Below are 23,371 nucleotides of genomic sequence, written 5' to 3' on the forward strand. Positions count from 1 at the left end.
ATATATATATATATATATATATGTATATATTTATATTTATATATATATACACTTATTAAATTTATAAAAAATAAATTTATTTACCTAATATTGTATATTTCCTTCTTCCTTCCTTCTGTTTTTATATTTCTTTATTTTTTACGAATCCTCTTTTCTCTTCTTTCTCTTTCTTTTTCTTTTCTATGGTCCTTTTTCCTTTCTCTATTTCTCTCGATTAATCTCCGTCACTTTCTTTCTTTCTATTATATACAATATAATTTATAACACATGATCGTTACAATGGTAAGAAATTAAATTAATATTAATATATATATATATATATATATATATATATATATATATATATATTAATATATATTTTTATATGAATATTAATTTAAAAAATTATTATAATTTAAATAGGTTACTATATTATAAATAGGTTACTATATTATATTTATATTATATTATATTATATTTAATTATACTTGCATTGCTACAATTACCTTACCTTTGTTACAACAGGAAATTGTAATAGAATTGTTCAGCGCGCGCTTGTGTTATTTAATTTCTTTCATATTAATTATCAGTATAACAGTTTATCAGTATGACAGTTTGACAGTCATATCGTATAACCAACATACGAGGATACGAGTGAATCAAGTCATAGCGCACGAAATGCTCGACAACCAACAACCAATCGGCATCACGATAAAAAGGCAACAATACATTCGAGATATTGCGAGAATACATAACATGCACTTTTTGGAAAGGGATATATCTTATGTGTCGTACTAACTCACATTGTGTTTATTAGTCGCTTTTTCTGTAACCCTCGTAACAACAATTTATTTTTATTCGTTCTACTATTATTGCTTATTTTATACGCAAATATATGTTTTGGCTTTATTTATAAAACGGGATATATCTAATAATAAAAAATTTAATAGTTTAACAAATGTGATAAACACGATGATTTAATTGTATAAATGAAATTTATTATTATCCATCTATATATATTATCTAGTGTGATAATAAATTGTCACATTTATCTACATTATTATGTTTGTGCAGAAGTACTCCCCAAATTTATCGATTTTATCGATGAATTATTGAAAAGACGAGAGTACAGTGAAATATGACACCGAAGATTGTAAAACCTTAAAAAAATGTTTCTATATAATTTTATAAAAACATGTTATAATAATAATATAGTAGTATTCGTGAAAACTTTTTTTACCGTCATATAGCTTTTCAGTGAAAAAATATAAAACCCTCCGGCGCTCAAAACGCTTGGCTGCAAACTTCTTCTCATAATATCTATAAGCAATCTTTGCGATTTCACTGGTATTTTATACCAGAAGCAGTTATATCTGCAATTGCAAACATTTATATTTCAATAATCACTCTTTTTCAATTTAACTTGTCGCAGATTAACATATTTTGCAATTCGAAACATTATCTCACATCTTATCCTGTATTTCTAGACTATGGTCTATCAATTTTTGTCCTTGTATACTAAAGCAGAATAAGTGAATCAATTGAGCAACAACAAGTACTAGGTTCCTCATTATTTCAATAAGTTGTTCAACTTGCACTGCGAGCTGCAGTGAAATAAATCTATTTTAATATTTCATTCATCAGGTAATTAAGTAATAATTTGTAATGAACGTAAATAATAATTTGATTCTCTAAATTGTTGCAAATGATGAAAATTGCAGTGTCGTGTTACTTTTAATAATTAATGGACGTACTTGCAGCAAGGTAATGCTCATTGCGACCATAATTATGAACATTTGTAAAACTAAAGCTACAGAGAAAGTGCTTTCAAGAAACTTCGCGAATCTGTTTGGCAAATAAATGTTACAATAATGACGTATATTGTGATAATTTTATTCAAATAACATTTATTGATTTATTCGGACACGCATTTAAAAATAAATTATTACATACTTACTCTAAAGTTCGTAAGTGTAAACGAACGGATGATGCTATTTTTTGTTTGTATATATTATCTACACTATTATTTTGCCTATTGGGATTATGTGCCAAGTTTTCCATACGAAATCTATATGCATTTAATGAGTAAATATTGAATGTTTAAACAGTAAATCAACAGAGTTACACAAATTCTAACTTTGTGTCTTAAATTTATATTATAAAATTGTGTAAAACTAAAAGAGATTGTAACATCTTTCTATTTTATTGATAAAAAGACTTTTCTTTACCTTTTTCTTTTTATTAATTGAATACTAAATATTTTTCCACGATAAACGTACGAATAAAAACAAAAAATATAAAACAAATTTAATTGTTTAATTTTTTTGTTTTTAACATGAGATAATAAGTTCCGGTTTTGTTTTTATATGTTATTTAATCGCGAAAAAGCATTTAGTCTATTCCAACCAATAAAAAAAAGAAAGACGCAAAAAAATAATTATTTTATAAGTAACATAAGATAGCGATAGAATTCCCTTCAAATAATTAGAAGAAATATATACAAATTAATTAATCATTCTGAACCAAATTAAACAATACAAATTACATAATATTCTTACCCAACCACAGCGAGATTACCGCAAATATGCTCAATGCAAGTCATAATAAGGCAATCATGCGCGAGCACATTTATTACAAAGAGTGAACATATAAGACTGTGAATGAAAATGTAATAAAAGTATTCTTCGTCACTAACGAAAAAGTGAATTTCCACAGGCAGGATTATAGGTCGAGATTCGTTCAGAGGCAACACGATATCTAATACCTTCGGTATAAGACTACACATTATAAACATAGGACAACCTATGAGATAATATGCTGTAACAAAAAAAAATAAAACAAATCGTTTATCATATTCGTTATATGTAAAATTAAAATGACGTGAATTATCCTTACCCGAATAAATCAAAGTAAACACTCTCACTCTTGTTGCATACGTTTTCATAATTTCATATTCTTCCGGGCTTTCCAAATCTTTCCAATCGCTAGATAGTTGATTGGTCAAATGTTTAATCTAAAGTATAAATATTAAATATTAGATAATTTAATAGTCGCTATAGAAAATGATTATACAATACATTCGCAAAAAATAATTATAGAAACACATTGTTTTTTTTTTTTTTTTCAATAACGTGTATAATGTAAATTTTTTTTTATCATACTTTATTGTTATTGAGTTGACACGTGTATAATTTTACCGTAAACATACATCCAACTAAGTAGGCCGGTATACATACGAGAATACATTGCAGATTTTTGTCACATTTAATTATTTTTCCTACCTTGAAGCATATATTTGTTAATAGATTATAGGTACTTTTAAATTTATATTTGCAAATTTTGATAGAACATTCGTAAGTGGATGCAACAACCTGTCCAACTATAACTGAAAGTTGCATCATAGTACTTAAAATCAGTTGAAACAATCTTCTTCTTTTCTTCAGGTAAGGCCACTGGCCACACAATAATAACATTTTCTTAGTAACGCTGTAATAATAATCCCAGACACACTCCATAATTTTTCAAAGGATTCTTCTCTCTTTAATTACATGCGATCGACTAAAATTTTGATCTTTTTTTTCCGTAGCAAAGAATGAATAACAATATGCCTTCTCATGACGGAAAAAAAGGTAACATACAAGTAAAAATACAGGTTGTCGGAAACATGTAATATGTATTCCTATCCCTCTGTAATATATGTATTTCTATCTAAGTGTATGTTAATAGATACCTGTCGCAGTGCGAAATGTATCGATCTCTCAGAAAATAAGTTTCGCCTATAGACAAGTGTATTTGAATAGGGGGATATAAATTCTATGGTGTCTTTATAAATTATTACTAAATGTGTTACACGCAAATAAGCAAAGCAAATTTCTATGTATAATATTTAGATGCATAGGTATAGATATATTCTACTGTCTTGAGAAGTTTTTCATATTGGCAATTTCTTTCTCTTCTAACGTAAAATGAATATTTTCATCTCACCTTTATCTAAGCAATTTTAAAATTATCTAAGCACAACACTGATTGTACATATAAATCTGAAATTTTACACGACTAACAAACATATAAAATTGTGTATTATTATATGTGAAAATTGTAATAATTCAATATACCGTGTTGACATATGTGAAATGTGCTAAATTTATTATTTGGATTTATTAGCGCTAATATTTCTCGATGCTTGGTTCATGTAAATATATTTATCCCGCTATTTCAAAATTTACTAAAATTAGAACTATCACAGACATTTTTCAAAAAATTCAAAATTTTATTTAAAAAATCCTTTCACCGATACTTGTCAAATTCCAACCATCTTGTTTTAATGTTTATCCTAATATCTTAAAATTTATGGAAGTTAGAGTAATTACAACCATTTCCTGAACCATGTAAAATTGCATTAACATTTAAAACGCAGTATAAATTTGTATGAAAATGACAGTTAATAAAAGTATTGTATACTACTTTACTTGTATGCCATATTAGAACGCTGTAAGACAAATAATTCTTGATATATTTAAATTTAAATAAAAGTGGATGGGCACATATATACATACACATACACGTAAGGATAGTTTTCAAAAATATAATTTTTCGATGTTTTAGAACATTCTGAACACATTGGTATATAAATCAGAAAAAAAATTTTATAGGAAAGCAAAGTTTCTTTTATGAGGAAGCAAAATTTTTTAATCATTTCTTTTATCAGGAATCTTTAAAAAAGCATTATACATGTCCGGCACTACACGAGAACTATTTAATAAAAAGCAGCATTGTCGAAGTACAACCAGAAATTAAATTTTATACTCAAAAATGTGATTCTTCGGATGAAATAATTCAAAAATTTTTCAAATTATATCCATTTGCAGAACTCTTTAAAAAGAGCATTGCATATGCGAGAACTGTTTTATAATAATTGCATTGCGATATTAAACAATTTTTTCTTTTCTTTTTAATAGTCATTGCAAGTTCTTTTTTTCTTTCTAACAGAGAAATTGAGTCAAAACCACTCAACTGCAAAATTTACAACACATATTCATATGACATAATTAGTTTAAAAAATTTTAAAAACAAGAAGTACATTTATATATATAAGTACCGTCCGTCTGTCTGTATGTACGCGAACTATTTCCGCATTTGTGGACCAATTTTCGTGAAACTGCTACCAAAATATTGCAAATTTTTTGGGGGTGGCTGCTGTGGAGTTTCTTTTAAATTTTAAATTTTTATTTTTTTTTCTCAGAAAAAGGTATATATTGTATGTTTTTGCGAAAAATATTCTTTTTAATTGTCTACGCCAATGTGTTTAGAATGTTCAAAAATATTGCAAAAAAAGATTTTTTTAAGTTTAATGATTTTTTTTTATTCCTTTACTTACCCACTCACGCGCCACCCACGCACTTTCACATTAATGGATCGATTCCCTAGAAATTATTATAGAACCTAAATTTTGAAAATTTTTCAGAGATGGCTAATATGTGGTTTTTTTTTTTTTAAGTTTTACATCATCACACACGCGCTCATACATTTATTGACCGTAAGTACCGTCTGTTTGTCTGTCTGTATGATCGCGAACTACTTTTACATTTATGGACCGATTTTCACCAAATTGGTACCAAAATGTTGCAAATTTTTCGCGAGTGGCTGCTGTGTGGTTTTTTCAAGTTTCCATCCACCCACGCATTTACACATTTATTGGCAGATTTTCACGAAATTGGTACAAAAATTTCGCAAATTTTTCGGGGATGAAAGTTCTATATTCTCACAATCAGATTATAATTCTTAGGCACGTTCAGAGAGAGTGTCCCTGTGCCGCTCGTCACATGTATTTATATATCGCCTAGTTGTATTTGCTTCCTCGAATCGAGCCAATCCTGTAAGGGCACGTCTTGCCGAAAACAATGAGGACAGACAATCGAGGCGAGCACACACACAAAAAGAACAGCAACTCAGCAACGAAAAAAATAGAGATCAATATCTATCGAAGATTAAGCATATAGGTATACTTGGTAGCGGCGCGATGCCTAAAAAAGAAAGAGATTTAAAAATCTAAAGGAAAGGGATCTAAAAATAGAGGAAAAAATTGAAGAAAAACGACATATAACCCTTGTAATAAACCGGATAATATCGATGAAAAACACTTTTTAGAAATATGCAACTATAGATTTTGTGATATCAAGATATGTAAAAATATAAATATATTAGTACACTTAAATAAAATAATAAGTAAAATATCTTTCTCATTATTTATTTTTATTTGTTGAACCATTATTGCTCTATACGCAAATATCTGTTTTCGTTTTATTTGTAAAACGGGATATATCTAATAATAAAAAAATTTAATAGTTTAACAAATGTGATAAACACGATGATTTAATTGTATAAATGAAATTTATTATTATCCATCTATATATATATTATCTAGTGTGATAATAAATTGCCACATTTATCTACATTATTATGTTTGTGCAGAAGTACTTCCCAAATTTATCGATTTTATCGATGAATTATTGAAAAGACGAGAGTACAGTGTAATATGACACCGAAGATTGTAAAACCTTAAAAAAATGTTTCTATATAATTTTATAAAAACATGTTATAATAATAATATAGTAGTATTTGTGAAAACTTTTTTACCGTCATATAGCTTTTCAGTGAAAAAATATAAAACCCTCCGGCGCTCAAAACACTTGGCTGCAAACTTCTTCTCATAATATCTATAAGCAGTCTTTGCGATTTCACTGGTATTTTATACCAGAAGCAGTTATATCTGCAATTGCAAACATTTACATTTTAATAATCACTCTTTTTCAATTTAACTTGTCGCAGATTAACATATTTTGCGATTCAAAATATCATCTCACATCTTATCCTGTATTTCTAGACTATGGTCTATCAATTTTTGTCCTTGCATACTGAAGCAGAATAAGTGAATCAATTGAGCAACAACAAGTACTAGATTCCTCATTATTTCAATAAGTTGTTCAACTTGCACTGCAAGCTGGAGTGAAATAAATCTATTTTAATATTTTATTCATCAGGTAATTAAGTAATAATTTGTAATGAACGTAAATAATAATTTGATTCTCTAAATTGATGCAAATAATGAAAGTTGCAATGTCGTGTTACGTTTAATAATTAATGGACGTACTTGCAGCAAGGTAATGCTCATTGCGACCATAATTATGAACATTTGTACAACTAAAGCTACAGAGAAAGTACTTTCAAGAAACTTCGCGAATCTGTTTGGCAAATAAATGTTACAATAATGACGTATATTGTGATAATTTTATTCAAATAACATTTATTGATTTATTCGGACACGCATTTAAAAATAAATTATTACATACTTACTCTAAAGTTCGTAAGTGTAAACGAACGGATGATGCTATTTTTTGTTTGTATATATTATCTACACTATTATTTTGCCTATTGGGATTATGTGCCAAGTTTTCCATACGAAATCTATATGCATTTAATGAGTAAATATTGAATGTTTAAACAGTAAATCAACAGAGTTACACAAATTATAACTTTGTGTCTTAAATTTATATTATAAAATTGTGTAAAACTAAAAGAGATTGTAACATCTTTCTATTTTATCGATAAAAAGACTTTTCTTTACCTTTTTCTTTTTATTAATTGAATACTAAATATTTTTCCACGATTAACGTACGAATAAAAACAAAAAATATAAAACAAATTTAATTGTTTAATTTTTTTGTTTTTAACATGAGATAATAAGTTCCGGTTTTGTTTTTATATGTTATTTAATCGCGAAAAAGCATTTAGTCTATTCCAACCAATAAAAAAAAAGAAAGACGCAAAAAAATAATTATTTTATAAGTAACATAAGATAGCGATAGAATTCCCTTCAAATAATTAGAAGAAATATATACAAATTAATTAATCATTCTGAACCAAATTAAACAATACAAATTACATAATATTCTTACCCAACCACAGCGAGATTGCCGCAAATATGCTCAATGCAAGTCATAATAAGGCAATCATGCGCGAGCACATTTATTACAAAGAGTGAACATATAAGACTGTGAATGAAAATGTAATAAAAGTATTCTTCGTCACTAACGAAAAAGTGAATTTCCACAGGCAGGATTATAGGTCGAGATTCGTTCAGAGGCAACACGATATCTAATACCTTCGGTATAAGACTACACATTATAAACATAGGACAACCTATGAGATAATATGCTGTAACAAAAAAAAATAAAACAAATCGTTTATCATATTCGTTATATGTAAAATTAAAATGACGTGAATTATCCTTACCCGAATAAATCAAAGTAAACACTCTCACTCTTGTTGCATACGTTTTCATAATTTCATATTCTTCCGGGCTTTCCAAATCTTTCCAATCGCTAGATAGTTGATTGGTCAAATGTTTAATCTAAAGTATAAATATTAAATATTAGATAATTTAATAGTCGCTATAGAAAATGATTATACAATACATTCGCAAAAAATAATTATAGAAACACATTGTTTTTTTTTTTTTTTCAATAACGTGTATAATGTAAATTTTTTTTATCATACTTTATTGTTATTGAGTTGACACGTGTATAATTTTACCGTAAACATACATCCAACTAAGTAGGCCGGTATACATACGAGAATACATTGCAGATTTTTGTCACATTTAATTATTTTTCCTACCTTGAAGCATATATTTGTTAATAGATTATAGGTACTTTTAAATTTATATTTGCAAATTTTGATAGAACATTCGTAAGTGGATGCAACAACCTGTCCAACTATAACTGAAAGTTGCATCATAGTACTTAAAATCAGTTGAAACAATCTTCTTCTTTTCTTCAGGTAAGGCCACTGGCCACACAATAATAACATTTTCTTAGTAACGCTGTAATAATAATCCCAGACACACTCCATAATTTTTCAAAGGATTCTTCTCTCTTTAATTACATGCGATCGACTAAAATTTTGATCTTTTTTTTCCGTAGCAAAGAATGAATAACAATATGCCTTCTCATGACGGAAAAAAAGGTAACATACAAGTAAAAATACAGGTTGTCGGAAACATGTAATATGTATTCCTATCCCTCTGTAATATATGTATTTCTATCTAAGTGTATGTTAATAGATACCTGTCGCAGTGCGAAATGTATCGATCTCTCAGAAAATAAGTTTCGCCTATAGACAAGTGTATTTGAATAGGGGGATATAAATTCTATGGTGTCTTTATAAATTATTACTAAATGTGTTACACGCAAATAAGCAAAGCAAATTTCTATGTATAATATTTAGATGCATAGGTATAGATATATTCTACTGTCTTGAGAAGTTTTTCATATTGGCAATTTCTTTCTCTTCTAACGTAAAATGAATATTTTCATCTCACCTTTATCTAAGCAATTTTAAAATTATCTAAGCACAACACTGATTGTACATATAAATCTGAAATTTTACACGACTAACAAACATATAAAATTGTGTATTATTATATGTGAAAATTGTAATAATTCAATATACCGTGTTGACATATGTGAAATGTGCTAAATTTATTATTTGGATTTATTAGCGCTAATATTTCTCGATGCTTGGTTCATGTAAATATATTTATCCCGATATTTCAAAATTTACTAAAATTAGAACTATCACAGACATTTTTCAAAAAATTCAAAATTTTATTTAAAAAATCCTTTCACCGATACTTGTCAAATTCCAACCATCTTGTTTTAATGTTTATCCTAATATCTTAAAATTTATGGAAGTTAGAGTAATTACAACCATTTCCTGAACCATGTAAAATTGCATTAACATTTAAAACGCAGTATAAATTTGTATGAAAATGACAGTTAATAAAAGTATTGTATACTACTTTACTTGTATGCCATATTAGAACGCTGTAAGACAAATAATTCTTGATATATTTAAATTTAAATAAAAGTGGATGGGCACATATATACATACACATACACGTAAGGATAGTTTTCAAAAATATAATTTTTCGATGTTTTAGAACATTCTGAACACATTGGTATATAAATCAGAAAAAAAATTTTATAGGAAAGCAAAGTTTCTTTTATGAGGAAGCAAAATTTTTTAATCATTTCTTTTATCAGGAATCTTTAAAAAAGCATTATACATGTCCGGCACTACACGAGAACTATTTAATAAAAAGCAGCATTGTCGAAGTACAACCAGAAATTAAATTTTATACTCAAAAATGTGATTCTTCGGATGAAATAATTGTTCAAAAATTTTTCAAATTATATCCATTTGCAGAACTCTTTAAAAAGAGCATTGCATATGCGAGAACTGTTTTATAATAATTGCATTGCGATATTAAACAATTTTTTCTTTTCTTTTTAATAGTCATTGCAAGTTCTTTTTTTCTTTCTAACAGAGAAATTGAGTCAAAACCACTCAACTGCAAAATTTACAACACATATTCATATGACATAATTAGTTTAAAAAATTTTAAAAACAAGAAGTACATCTATATATATAAGTACCGTCCGTCTGTCTGTATGTACGCGAACTATTTCCGCATTTGTGGACCAATTTTCGTGAAACTGCTACCAAAATATTGCAAATTTTTTGGGGGTGGCTGCTGTGGAGTTTCTTTTAAATTTTAAATTTTTATTTTTTTTTCTCAGAAAAAGGTATATATGTTTTTGCGAAAAATATTTTTTTTAATTGTCTACGCCAATGTGTTTAGAATGTTCAAAAATATTGCAAAAAAAGATTTTTTTAAGTTTAATGATTTTTTTTTATTCCTTTACTTACCCACTCACGCGCCACCCACGCACTTTCACATTAATGGATCGATTCCCTAGAAATTATTATAGAACCTAAATTTTGAAAATTTTTCAGAGATGGCTAATATGTGGTTTTTTTTTTTTAAGTTTTACATCATCACACACGCGCTCATACATTTATTGACCGTAAGTACCGTCTGTTTGTCTGTCTGTATGATCGCGAACTACTTTTACATTTATGGACCGATTTTCACCAAATTGGTACCAAAATGTCGCAAATTTTTCGCGAGTGGCTGCTGTGTGGTTTTTTCAAGTTTCCACCCACCCACGCATTTACACATTTATTGGCAGATTTTCACGAAATTGGTACAAAAATTTCGCAAATTTTTCGGGGATGAAAGTTCTATATTCTCACAATCAGATTATAATTCTTAGGCACGTTAAGAGAGAGTGTCCCTGTGCCGCTCGTCACATGTATTTATATATCGCCTAGTTGTATTTGCTTCCTCGAATCGAGCCAATCCTGTAAGGGCACGTCTTGCCGAAAACAATGAGGACAGACAATCGAGGCGAGCACACACACAAAAAGAACAGCAACTCAGCAACGAAAAAAATAGAGATCAATATCTATCGAAGATTAAGCATATAGGTATACTTGGTAGCGGCGCGATGCCTAAAAAAGAAAGAGATTTAAAAATCTAAAGGAAAGGGATCTAAAAATAGAGGAAAAAATTGAAGAAAAACGACATATAACCCTTGTAATAAACCGGATAATATCGATGAAAAACACTTTTTAGAAATATGCAACTATAGATTTTGTGATATCAAGATATGTAAAAATATAAATATATTAGTACACTTAAATAAAATAATAAGTAAAATATCTTTCTCATTATTTATTTTTATTTGTTGAACCATTATTGCTCTATACGCAAATATCTGTTTTCGTTTTATTTGTAAAACGGGATATATCTAATAATAAAAAAATTTAATAGTTTAACAAATGTGATAAACACGATGATTTAATTGTATAAATGAAATTTATTATTATCCATCTATATATATATTATCTAGTGTGATAATAAATTGCCACATTTATCTACATTATTATGTTTGTGCAGAAGTACTTCCCAAATTTATCGATTTTATCGATGAATTATTGAAAAGACGAGAGTACAGTGTAATATGACACCGAAGATTGTAAAACCTTAAAAAAATGTTTCTATATAATTTTATAAAAACATGTTATAATAATAATATAGTAGTATTCGTGAAAACTTTTTTACCGTCATATAGCTTTTCAGTGAAAAAATATAAAACCCTCCGGCGCTCAAAACACTTGGCTGCAAACTTCTTCTCATAATATCTATAAGCAGTCTTTGCGATTTCACTGGTATTTTATACCAGAAGCAGTTATATCTGCAATTGCAAACATTTACATTTTAATAATCACTCTTTTTCAATTTAACTTGTCGCAGATTAACATATTTTGCGATTCAAAATATCATCTCACATCTTATCCTGTATTTCTAGACTATGGTCTATCAATTTTTGTCCTTGCATACTGAAGCAGAATAAGTGAATCAATTGAGCAACAACAAGTACTAGATTCCTCATTATTTCAATAAGTTGTTCAACTTGCACTGCAAGCTGGAGTGAAATAAATCTATTTTAATATTTTATTCATCAGGTAATTAAGTAATAATTTGTAATGAACGTAAATAATAATTTGATTCTCTAAATTGTTGCAAATAATGAAAGTTGCAATGTCGTGTTACTTTTAATAATTAATGGACGTACTTGCAGCAAGGTAATGCTCATTGCGACCATAATTATGAACATTTGTACAACTAAAGCTACAGAGAAAGTACTTTCAAGAAACTTCGCGAATCTGTTTGGCAAATAAATGTTATAATAATGACGTATATTGTGATAATTATATTCAAATAACATTTATTGATTTATTCGGACACGCATTTGGAAATAAATTATTACATACTTACTCTAAAGTTCGTAAGTGTAAACGAACGGATGATGCTATTTTTTGTTTGTATATATTATCTACACTATTATTTTGCCTATTGGGATTATGTGCCAAGTTTTCCATACGAAATCTATATGCATTTAATGAGTAAATATTGAATGTTTAAACAGTAAATCAACAGAGTAACACAAATTATAACTTTGTTTCTTAAATTTATATTATAAAATTGTGTAAACCTAAAGAGATTGTAACATCTTTCTATTTTATCGATAAAAAGATTTTTCTTCATCTTTTTCTTTTTATTAATTGAATAATAAATATTTTTCCACGCGATTAACGTACGAATAAAAACAAAAAATATAAAACAAATTTAATTGTTTATTTTTTTGTTTTTAACATGAGATAATAGGTTCCGGTTTTGTTTTTATATGTTATTTAATCGCGAAAAAGAATTTAGTCTATTCCAACCAATAAAAAAAAGAAAGACGCAGAAAAATAATCATTTTATAAGTAACATAAGATAGCGATGGAATTCCCTTAAAAGAATTAGAAGAAAAAAATACAAATTAATTAATCATTCTGGGCCAAATTAAACAATACAAATTACATAATATTCTTACCCAACCACAGCGAGATTGCCGCAAATATGCTCAATGCAAGTCATAATAAGGCAATCATGCGCGAGCACATTTACTATAAAGAATGAACATATAAGACTGAGAATGAAAATGTAATAAAAGTATTCTTCGTCACTAACGAAATAGTGAATTTCCGCAGGCAGGATTATAGGTCGAGATTCGTTCAGAGGCAACACGATATCTAATACTTTCGGTATAAGAGTACACATTACAAACATAGGACAACCTATGAGATAATATGCTGTAACAAAAAAAAAATAAAACAAATCGTTTATCATATTCGTTATATGTAAAATTAAAATGACGTGAATTATCCTTACCCGAATAAATCAAAGTAAACACTCTCACTCTTGTTGCATACGTTTTCATAATTTCATATTCTTCCGGGCTTTCCAAATCTTTCCAATCGCTATATAGTTGATTGGTCAAATGTTTAATCTAAAGTATAAATATTAAATATTAGATAATTTAATAGTCGCTATAGAAAATTATTATACAATATATTCGCAAAAAATAATTATAGAAACATTGTTTTTTTTTTCATTAACGTGTATAATGTAAATTCTTTTTTATCATACTTTATTGTTATTGAGTTGACACGTGTATAATTTTAGCGTAAATATACATCCAACTAAGTAGGTCGGTATACATACGAAAATACATTGCAGATTTTTGTCACATTTAATTATTTTTCCTACCTTGAAGCATATATTTGTTAATAGATTATAGGTACTTTTAAATTTATATTTGCAAATTTTGATAGAAAATTCGTAAGTGGATGCAACAACCTGTCCAACTATAATTGAAATGTGCATTATAGTACTTAAAATCAGTTGAAACAACCTTCTTCTTTTTGTCAGATAAGGCCACTGGCCACACAATAATAACATTTTCTTAGTAACGCTGTAATAGTAATTCCAGACACACTCCATAATTTTTCAAAGGATTCTTCTCTCTTTAATTACATGCAATCGACTAAAATTTTGATCTTTTTTTCCGTAGCAAAGAATGAATAACTATATGCCTTATCATGACGAAAAAAGAAAAAGATAACATACAAATAAAAATACAGGTTGTCGAAAACATATAATATGTATTTCTATCCCTCTGTAATATATGTATTTCTATCTAAGTGTATGTTAATAGATACCTGTCGCAGTGCGAAATGTATCGATTTCTCAGAAAATAAGTTTCGCCTATAGACAACTGTATTTGAATAGGGGGATATAAATTCTATGGTGTCTTTATAAATTATTACTAAATGTGTTACACGCAAATAAGCAAAGCAAATTTCTATGTATAATATTTAGATGCATAGGTATAGATATATTCTACTGTCTTGAGAAGTTTTTCATATTGGCAGTTTCTTTCTCTTCTAACGTAAAATGAATATTTTCATCTCACCTTTATCTAAGCAATTTTTAAATTATCTAAGCACAACACTGATTGTACATATAAATCTGAAAATTTTACACGACTAACAAACATATAAAATTGTGTATTATTATATGTGAAAATTGTAATAATTCAATATACCGTGTTGACATATGTGAATTGTGCTAATTTTATTATTTGGATTTATTAGCGCTAATATTTCTCGATGCTTGGTTCATGTAAATATATTTATCCCGATATTTCAAAATTTACTAAAATTGGAACTATCACAGACATTTTTCAAAAAATTCAAAATTTTATTTAAAAAATCCTTTCACCGATACTTGTCAAATTCCAACCATCTTGTTTTAATGTTTATCCTAATATCTTAAAATTTATGGAAGTTAGAGTAATTACTACCATTTCCTGAACCATGTAAAATTGCATTAACATTTAAAACGCAGTATAAATTTGTATGAAAATGACAGTTAATAAAAGTATTGTATACTACTTTACTTGTATGCCATATTAGAACGCTGTAAGACAAATAATTCTTGATATATTTAAATTTAAATAAAAGTGGATGGGCACATATATACATACACATACACGTAAGGATATTTTTTAAAAATATAATTTTTCGATGTTTTAGAACATTCTGAACACATTGGTATATAAATCAGAAAAAAATTTTTTTAGGAAAGCAAAACTTCTTTTATGAGGAAGCAAAATTTTTTAATTATTTTTATTATCAGGAGTCTTTGAAAAAGCATTATACATGTCCGGCACTACACGAGAACTATTTAATAAAAAGCTGCATTGTCGAAGTACAACCAGAAGCTAAATTTTATATTCAAAAATGTGATTTTTCGGATGAAATAATTGTTCAAAAATTTTTCAAATTATTTCCATTATTAGAACTCTTTGGAAAGAGCATAGCATATGCGAGAACTATTTTATAATAATTGCATTGCGATATTAAACAATTTTTTCTTTTTTTTTTACTAGCTATTGCAAGTTCTTTTCTTTCTTTCTAACTAAGAAATTGAGTCAAAACCACTCAACTGCAAAATTAATCAACACATATTCATATGACATAATTAGTTTAAACAATTTTAAAAACAAGAAGAAATACATTATTTAATAAATCATTAAAATTATTTAAAAAATCGGTCACTAAAAATTTTTTTTTAAATAATAATTTTATATACTTAATTGTATATAATAAAAAGATCTAAAAATAACGAAAAATATACATATAAATCTTGTCATTTCAAAAAAAATCGATCTACAATCCTCTAGAACATATCAATACAGACTCTAGCGTTCCATCCATATATTCAAGGTTCGGAATATAATTCTTACGATGGGTCAATTATTGATTGAAGCCAATCCTGTAAGGGCACGTCTTGCCGAAAACAATGAGGACGGACAATCGAGGCGAGCACACACACAAAAAAAACAGCTACTCAGCAGTGAAAATAATAGACATCAATATCTATCGAAGATTAAGCATATATACTTGGTAGCGGCGCGATGCCTAAAAAAGAAAGAAATTTAAAAATCTAAAGGAAAGGGATCTACAAATAGAGGAAAAAATTGAGAAAAAACGACATATAAACCTTGTAATAAACCGGATAAAATCGATGAAAAACACTTTTTAGAAATATGCAACTATAGATTTTGTGATATCAAGATATGTAAAAATTTAAATATATTAGTACACTTAAATAAAATAATAAGTAAAATATCTTTCCCATTATTTATTTTTATTTGTTGAACCATTATTGCTCTATACGCAAATATCTGTTTTCGTTTTATTTGTAAAACAGGATACATCTAATAATAAAAAATATAATAGTTTAACATTGTGATTAACATGATAATTTAATTATATAAATAAAATTTATTATTATTTATCTACGTATTGTTTAGTGTGATAATGAATTATTGCCATATTTATTTACATTATTTTGCTTGTGCAGAAAAACTCTCTGAATTTATCGATTATTGATTAATTATTGAAATGACGCGAGTACAGTGAAATATGACACCGAAGATTGTACAACCTTCAAAAAGAAAAATTTTTTAAAAATAATTATATAAAAATGTAATATTATAATATTATTAAAAACTTATTATTTACCGTCATGAAACTTTTCAGTGAAAAAATGTATATCCCGCTGGCGCTCAAAAAATTCGGCTGCAAGCTTCTTCTCATTACAGGCAGAAGTAGTTTTTGCAATTTCACTGGTATTTTGTACCAAGAACAGGCATATCTGCAACATTGCAATAATATGGCATCACATTACACTGATTATTTTCTATATTTTGACTGTGAATTGATTATATACAGTGTTTGCTGTTATCTAAATACAGTTATATAAATATAAATGATCATCTAGATAAAGTTATGGCATTATCTTATCTTTATATAGATAATAAACATATAACTTATCTATATCTGCATCTTAGATGAAAAAGTGTTTAGTAAATTATCCAAAATAATGTTTAGCTAATTTAATTTAATGTCACATAAAAATACTTAAGCAGTAGAACTTAAATAGTAAACAATAAAAACTTATAAATAAAAATAAAAATATCTGTTATCTAGATATATATTACAATTGTTATCTCACATCTTATCCTGCATTTGTATACTGTGGTCTATCAATTTTTGGCCTTGCAGACTGAAGCAGAATATATGAATCAATTGACCACCAACAAATGCCGCGTTCCTTATCGCTTCGATAGTGCTATCTAATTTCACTGTCATCTCGAATGGAAATGGAATAAATATGAATAAAATAAATAAATAAATATATATACATATATATATATATATATATATATATATTTACTTCTTATGAATAAGGTAAGTATATAATCACAGATAATTATATAAACATTAGCAATAATTTGATATTTAAAATGTGCACATGTTGCAAAGTTTGCAATATATTTTAACGACTATGGACGTACTTGCAGTAAAGTAACACTCATTGATATAATAACTATAAATATTTGTATAACTAAAGTTACAGAGAAGGTATTTTCAAGATACTCTGCAAATCTATATGATAAATAAATGTTATTATAATAATTAAGATGTATATATTGATAATTTTTTTCTAAATAACATTTATTAAATTATACTGATACACATATACCCATACAGCACACAAGCAATATTGCAGCAATATTGCAACAACATTGCAATATTTTACATTGCATAGCAATATTGCTATGTATATATATCATGTATTTGGCACATTTCTAATAATCCAATAGTAATATTACATATATATTTTATTGTATTATTGCTGCAATGTTATAGAACAATATTTCTGAAAGCGGACATTTTACCGTTGCTGTAACCTTGCAGCAAGACTGCTGCAACATTTCACAATGTTTATGCAATGTTGTAATTTCGCAATAAAATTTTGCCACAATGTTGCTACAATCTTGTTGTGCTGTATGGGTATGGCAATACATTATTATATATATATGTATACATATATACTTACTGCAAAGCTCGCCAGTGTGCATGAACGGCTGATACTATTTTTTGATTGATGATATTATTCTTTACATCATTATATGACAAATTTTCGAAACGATATCTATGTACATTTAAACAAGTAAATTAAAATTATAACCTCCTTGAATTTATTATAATTAAAAGAAGATTAGATGAAAAACAAATTATGCGTTTGCTTACCCAGCCACAGCAAAGACGCCACAGACATGTTCGATATAAGTCAAGATCACGCAATCGTGCGCGAGAAAAGCTGTTAAAATTATTACTATAGCTATTAAAACGTGAAACAAAATGTAATAAAAGTATTCGGTGTCATCGCTAACGAAATAATGACCACCGTGGGGCATTAATACGGGACGAGATTCATTTAAGGGCCACACAACATCTAATATTTTTGGTATGAGACTCATAATTGCAAACATGGGACAACCTATAAAATAGTATGCTGCAACAAAAATTAAACAATCGTTTATCATCAGTTATATAAAAATTGAAATAAAACCAAATATTACATTAGTTTACAGCCAAAAGTTATTTTCAACCAAACAAAGTGTGTTTCTTATAAATTTTTGGATGCTGAAAACGATTCTGGAAACATTAGCACGTCAGGTTTCTAAAATAATTGAGATTTTATGTGTAAATAAAAATGTAGTATTTTTTGCTATTTTGGAAAGTTTTTTGTAAAAAAGGTTAACTGAAAAGTTTGATCAAATATCATGAATGTATTATTCATTTTCTAAAATACATTTTTTTTATTTCAATCATCAATCATATTAACATATAATTTTTTTAGCTAAATTATAAAAGATTAAAGTTAAAAAATACTTGTTTGGAAATGCTTCTGAAAAAAATTTTTTTTTTTTTAAATTATTTTTCTAAAATTGATTGTATTGTTATTTGTCCTCCCTTAGATAAAACAACTTTTGTTTTGTAACATTTTTCCGAACATGCATTTGTTTAACAATTTAAAAGTGAGACACTTCTAAACTACAAATTATAAGTATAATTATATGACTTCACTATTTTTTATAGATTGAATATTTGAATGAAATATTTCAACAAAACTCTATATTTGAATCCTTCTTAACATGTCTAAAAAATAAGATATCGAAATAAAATACGTCTTATTGAAAATAAACAATACATTCATAATATCTAATCAAAATTTTTTGATAAAATTTTAACTTTCTTTACAAAAAAAATTCAAATATTGCAAAAAACCATTTTTATGCATATTAAGCTTTAATTATTTCTGATTTGTTGGTAAAAATCGACTTATGGAGGCATCGTTTTCATTATTCAACAATCTATAAAAAACACTTTGCCTAGTTTAAGATAATGAAACAAATTTTTTGTAAGCTATAAGTACGATATTATTCTTACTCGAATAAATCAAAGAAAACAATCTCGCTTTTGCGGCATAAATTTTCATAATTTCGTATTCCTCCGGGCATTTCAAAATTTTCCAATCGTTATTCAATTGATCGGTGAGATGTTTAATCTAGAACGCGAGAATATTAAACTTTGTTAGATAATTTAACAATTATTGTTGATAAACACTATCGTGAAGAATGATTACAAAAACTGATAAAACTATTTCTTGATTAATAAATAATATAAATTGCGTGTTATCGTACTTTGTAATTCAGAATTTGACACGTGAGTAGCTTAACCATAATCACAGTGTACACTAAATATGATGGTGCACTGATTAAATGACATTGCACTTTTCTACCGCAATGAATGAATTGTCCTACCTATTAAAAACGTTATTATTAGTAAATTATACAGTTTAACATTTTTGTATAGATATTATTTATTTATTTATTTATTTATTTATTTATTTATTTATTTATTTTTTTAACGAGTACAGAATCCTTTTAATACTTACAAATCGAATAATAACAATTAAATTACGTATCACTAAAAATTATCTTATCACATTTTAATTAAACAATTTTTATTAATCTTGTTGAATTATTGAGAAAATTATAACAAATTTAATTAAGCGATTAGTGACCTGCGGAATCAACACAGAAATTTCAAATATAGTCACTATAGCCATTCGGAGCAACTTTTCTTTTTTCTCTTGATAAGGCCACTGTCCACTTAATGAAAGCATTTTCTTGGTAACACTGTAATAATAATTCCAAACACGCTCCATAATTTTCAGAAAGATCCTTCGAGCTCGTTAGTACGATGCCGACTAAATTTTTTTATCTCGTTTTTTGATGCGCGAAACAAATAAATATTTTAGTAGAAAAAAATATGGGGTGCCATATGTGAAAATAGTACAAGTCACAAACCTTTAATATATTGTGTCACTCTTCGCAATACATATACAATGCATTTGGAAACAGCAGGTGTAAAGAAAAGATGCTCTCTTATCACGCGAAACATATCGATTCAATAATAACATACATTAAGTATATGGATAGAACTCTAGATTCCTAGAATTTATCGTAAAATGTAATTTGGACTCTAGAGTTCTGTCCATATATTTAATAATAAGATACCAGATGTAAATACTATGATGTGTCAATGTGTAATGTTGGTTATTTACTCACGCATATATTCTTCTTTGTTCTTTAGAATTTATTGTTCTTTTTTTCTTTAGATTTCGCATTATTATTTCGCATTCGTGACAAAACAAGCTCGCTCTTTTTATTTTAGAAGTATATTGACATTACAATAATTTCATTATTTTTTATTTTTTATGGGACGGATAAGCAATGTTGTTTACAGTAAACATTATTCGAAAAACAAGAAAAATCAAAGCTAATATATTTAGGTAACATTTTTTGGAATAATAAATTTAATATGTTTATGGAAACTTGAGTCACATCATTAAAAATGATATATAAATATTTAGAAAAAGTTTGACCTAATGTGCATTCTAATTTTATTCTATGCAAATTCTTGCGTTTGTCCATGAAGTGAAATATGTATGTATGTGAAAGTAAAATGCATAAATAAAATATGTAAAATATTATTTGATTAAATATATAATATAGGTGTTAAATTTTAAAAAAGAAAGCTATCGTATAGTGTTTTCAATGTAATACATGATTATCGACTTTCATTGTCAAAATATCATGAGTGGAAAAATGAAAGTATTGCAAAGTTTCTAAATAATAAAGTTTTTGATCACACATATTAAATAAAAATTAAATAAAATAAAAATAAAACAAATAAAATTAAATAAAAAAATTATATAACCATATAGTAATTTATCTATAAATGTATAGATTATTGTAAATCTATAAACATATAATCAAATATTCGTATGCATGTATCGATCATACAATGAATTGCGATACTTTGTAAATCGAGTGATTTTAAAGTATACAAATAATAATAAGAAAAATACGAATTATTCTTACCCAGCAACGGCAAAGACGCCGCAAACATGTTCGATGTAAGTCAAAATTACGCAGTCGTGCGCGACTAGAACCGTTAAAACTAGTGTAGCAATAATGGCAGAGTAAAATAAAATGTAGAAGAAATATTCTGTGTCGTCATAAACAAAATAGTGACCTGAATACGGCATGATTATAGGTCGGGATTTGTTCAGGGGCATGACGATGTCTAATATCTTTGGTGTAAGGGTAGTAAATGGGTAGATCGGACAAGCTATGAGAAAGAACACTGCAACGAATATAAAAGAAATTGATTTATTATTTTTCTTATATGTAAAATTGAAATAGACTGAATCATTCTTACTAGAATAAATCAAAGAAAGCAATCTTGCTTTTGCTGCATACGTTCTCATAATTTCGCATTCTTGCGGGCTTTTCAAAATTCTGCAATCGTTATACAATTGATCGGTGAGATGTTTAATCTAAAGTGCAAAAATATTATATTTTTTCAGATAATTTAATAGTCATTTTAAAAGAATGCAATCGCGAGGAACGATGATTGGAACTGATAAAACTATTTCTCGATTAATGAATAATATAAATTACATGTTATCGTACCTTGTAATTCGAAAATTGACACGTGAGCAATTTTATCGTAATCAGAATGAACAGTGTATTCGACGGCATACATAATAAGATACATTGCATGTTTCTACCACATTGAAATAATTTTCCTCCCTAGAAATGTTATTATTAAGCAGATTATAGGTTTGAAAACATTCTGTATACACCTTACTATTACATTTTAATTACACAATTTTATAAATGTTAATTTAATTAATTACTATAATTTTAATTTAATTTAAATTTATAAATGTTGTTTAAGTAAGGTAAACTCGAATATGATGACAATATCGAAAAGATGGTCAGAAGCTGCAATTTTTACAATAATCGTTAAATATAGTGCTCTGTTCTTTTTATTTTAAGAATATATTAAAACTGCATTTATTTATTATTTATTTTTAATATATGTAAAAGTAAAGTTGCTTTACGTAAGCAATACTCAAAAAAGTTAAAAATTGTAATATTTTTATAATTAAGTATTTAAGCACATTTTGCAGTTTGATAAGGCATAACTATAGGTCGGGATTCGTTTAGAGCAAGACATCTAGTACCTTTGGTATAAAAGCAATAAATAGATACAACGGACAAGCTATGAGATAGAATACTGCAACAAAAATGAAAAAAATTTATTTATTATTTTTTTTATGTGTAAAATTGAAATAGACTGAATTATTTTTACAAGAATAAATCAAAGAAAACAATCTAGCTTTTGCTGCATACGTTTTCATAATTTTGCATTCTTTCGGGTTTTTCAAAATTTTCCAATCATTAAAAATGTTATAATATCGAATAAATTACGCTCGAGCTGTCATAGTCGGCGTAAGACACATAAGAAAAGTACATATTTTAGAATGGAACTCATTATTTAAAAAAAATATTTAAAAAACACATACAGTATCACTACCATGTTTAAAAAAAATTGTTTGCTTACAATATACAAACAGACAAAAGAAAAGCCAATTAAAAATATTTTCAGAAATAAATATTTTTATCGGCTCTCAATATTAAGACAATTTTTTTCAAATGAAATGTAATGATGCATCTACATATTAATTATAAATGCGAATTAAATTACTATATTTTATTGTCATGCATGTGCAGAAATACTATATACATTTATCAACCATTGG

The 23,371-nt window shown here is 27.0% G+C and overlaps 4 protein-coding genes across 6 annotated transcripts; all 4 read right to left on the reverse strand.

Moving 5' to 3' along the window:
- Positions 1-1,006: 1,006 nt before the first annotated feature.
- Positions 1,007-3,550, reverse strand: LOC114934740 (uncharacterized). Of its 2 annotated transcripts, none has more exons than XM_029307453.2 (9): positions 3,351-3,550; positions 3,177-3,260; positions 2,875-2,992; positions 2,538-2,796; positions 1,937-2,047; positions 1,734-1,824; positions 1,447-1,583; positions 1,220-1,352; positions 1,007-1,139 (listed from the first exon to the last, which is right to left on the reverse strand). In XM_029307453.2, the coding sequence occupies exons 1-9, from the start codon at positions 3,492-3,494 to the stop codon at positions 1,089-1,091; spliced, it is 1,128 nt and encodes a 375-aa protein (XP_029163286.1). In that variant the 5' UTR covers positions 3,495-3,550; the 3' UTR covers positions 1,007-1,088. The 2 variants fall into 2 exon arrangements, with proteins under 2 accessions (XP_029163286.1, XP_085344932.1); XM_085488806.1 differs by having other exon boundaries at positions 3,141-3,260.
- A 3,011-nt stretch (positions 3,551-6,561) lies between these two features.
- Positions 6,562-8,945, reverse strand: LOC146720290 (uncharacterized). The gene is made up of 8 exons (XM_085488811.1): positions 8,746-8,945; positions 8,572-8,655; positions 8,272-8,389; positions 7,935-8,193; positions 7,333-7,443; positions 7,130-7,220; positions 6,843-6,979; positions 6,562-6,748 (listed from the first exon to the last, which is right to left on the reverse strand). The coding sequence occupies exons 1-8, from the start codon at positions 8,887-8,889 to the stop codon at positions 6,562-6,564; spliced, it is 1,131 nt and encodes a 376-aa protein (XP_085344937.1). The 5' UTR covers positions 8,890-8,945.
- A 3,008-nt stretch (positions 8,946-11,953) lies between these two features.
- Positions 11,954-14,233, reverse strand: LOC114934747 (uncharacterized). Its single transcript, XM_085488812.1, has 8 exons — positions 14,132-14,233; positions 13,922-14,041; positions 13,664-13,781; positions 13,326-13,584; positions 12,725-12,835; positions 12,522-12,612; positions 12,235-12,371; positions 11,954-12,140 (listed from the first exon to the last, which is right to left on the reverse strand). The coding sequence occupies exons 1-8, from the start codon at positions 14,231-14,233 to the stop codon at positions 11,954-11,956; spliced, it is 1,125 nt and encodes a 374-aa protein (XP_085344938.1).
- A 2,502-nt stretch (positions 14,234-16,735) lies between these two features.
- Positions 16,736-20,422, reverse strand: LOC114934726 (odorant receptor 9a-like). 2 transcript variants are annotated; one of them, XM_029307434.2, is made up of 9 exons: positions 20,279-20,422; positions 19,896-20,015; positions 19,642-19,759; positions 18,439-18,703; positions 18,245-18,340; positions 17,700-17,790; positions 17,357-17,493; positions 16,864-16,996; positions 16,736-16,786 (listed from the first exon to the last, which is right to left on the reverse strand). In XM_029307434.2, the coding sequence occupies exons 1-9, from the start codon at positions 20,420-20,422 to the stop codon at positions 16,736-16,738; spliced, it is 1,155 nt and encodes a 384-aa protein (XP_029163267.1). The 2 variants fall into 2 exon arrangements, with proteins under 2 accessions (XP_029163267.1, XP_085344934.1); XM_085488808.1 differs by lacking the exon at positions 19,896-20,015.
- Positions 20,423-23,371: the final 2,949 nt, after the last annotated feature.

This window comes from Nylanderia fulva, unplaced genomic scaffold, assembly GCF_048542155.1.
Source record: "Nylanderia fulva isolate GAGA-0341 unplaced genomic scaffold, ASM4854215v1 Scaffold72, whole genome shotgun sequence".
In the NCBI taxonomy this organism is placed as follows: domain Eukaryota; kingdom Metazoa; phylum Arthropoda; class Insecta; order Hymenoptera; family Formicidae; genus Nylanderia; species Nylanderia fulva.

What these genes read in the sequence shown, in the direction of transcription:
- LOC114934726 (XM_029307434.2), bottom strand. Translation starts at nt 20,422, where the DNA reads ATGGAGCGTGTTTGGAATTATTATTACAGTGTTACCAAGAAAATGCTT. An exon ending in GTTTTCTTTGATTTATTCGA is followed by an intron (nt 18,704 to 19,641) that starts GTAAGAATAATA and finishes TTTTTGTTGCAG; the next exon opens with CATACTATTTTATAGGTTGT. An exon ending in TGAGTGTTACTTTACTGCAA is followed by an intron (nt 17,494 to 17,699) that starts GTACGTCCATAG and finishes TTTCCATTCGAG; the next exon opens with ATGACAGTGAAATTAGATAG.
- LOC114934747 (XM_085488812.1), bottom strand. Translation starts at nt 14,233, where the DNA reads ATGTTATTATTGTGTGGCCAGTGGCCTTATCTGACAAAAAGAAGAAGG. An exon ending in GTCAACTCAATAACAATAAA is followed by an intron (nt 13,782 to 13,921) that starts GTATGATAAAAA and finishes TTTATACTTTAG; the next exon opens with ATTAAACATTTGACCAATCA. An exon ending in TTACACTTACGAACTTTAGA is followed by an intron (nt 12,613 to 12,724) that starts GTAAGTATGTAA and finishes TTTGCCAAACAG; the next exon opens with ATTCGCGAAGTTTCTTGAAA.
- LOC146720290 (XM_085488811.1), bottom strand. Translation starts at nt 8,889, where the DNA reads ATGGAGTGTGTCTGGGATTATTATTACAGCGTTACTAAGAAAATGTTA. An exon ending in TTACACTTACGAACTTTAGA is followed by an intron (nt 7,221 to 7,332) that starts GTAAGTATGTAA and finishes TTTGCCAAACAG; the next exon opens with ATTCGCGAAGTTTCTTGAAA. An exon ending in TGAGCATTACCTTGCTGCAA is followed by an intron (nt 6,980 to 7,129) that starts GTACGTCCATTA and finishes ATTTCACTCCAG; the next exon opens with CTTGCAGTGCAAGTTGAACA.
- LOC114934740 (XM_085488806.1), bottom strand. Translation starts at nt 3,494, where the DNA reads ATGGAGTGTGTCTGGGATTATTATTACAGCGTTACTAAGAAAATGTTA. An exon ending in TTACACTTACGAACTTTAGA is followed by an intron (nt 1,825 to 1,936) that starts GTAAGTATGTAA and finishes TTTGCCAAACAG; the next exon opens with ATTCGCGAAGTTTCTTGAAA. An exon ending in CACTGAAAAGCTATATGACG is followed by an intron (nt 1,140 to 1,219) that starts GTAAAAAAAGTT and finishes CATTTTTTTAAG; the next exon opens with GTTTTACAATCTTCGGTGTC.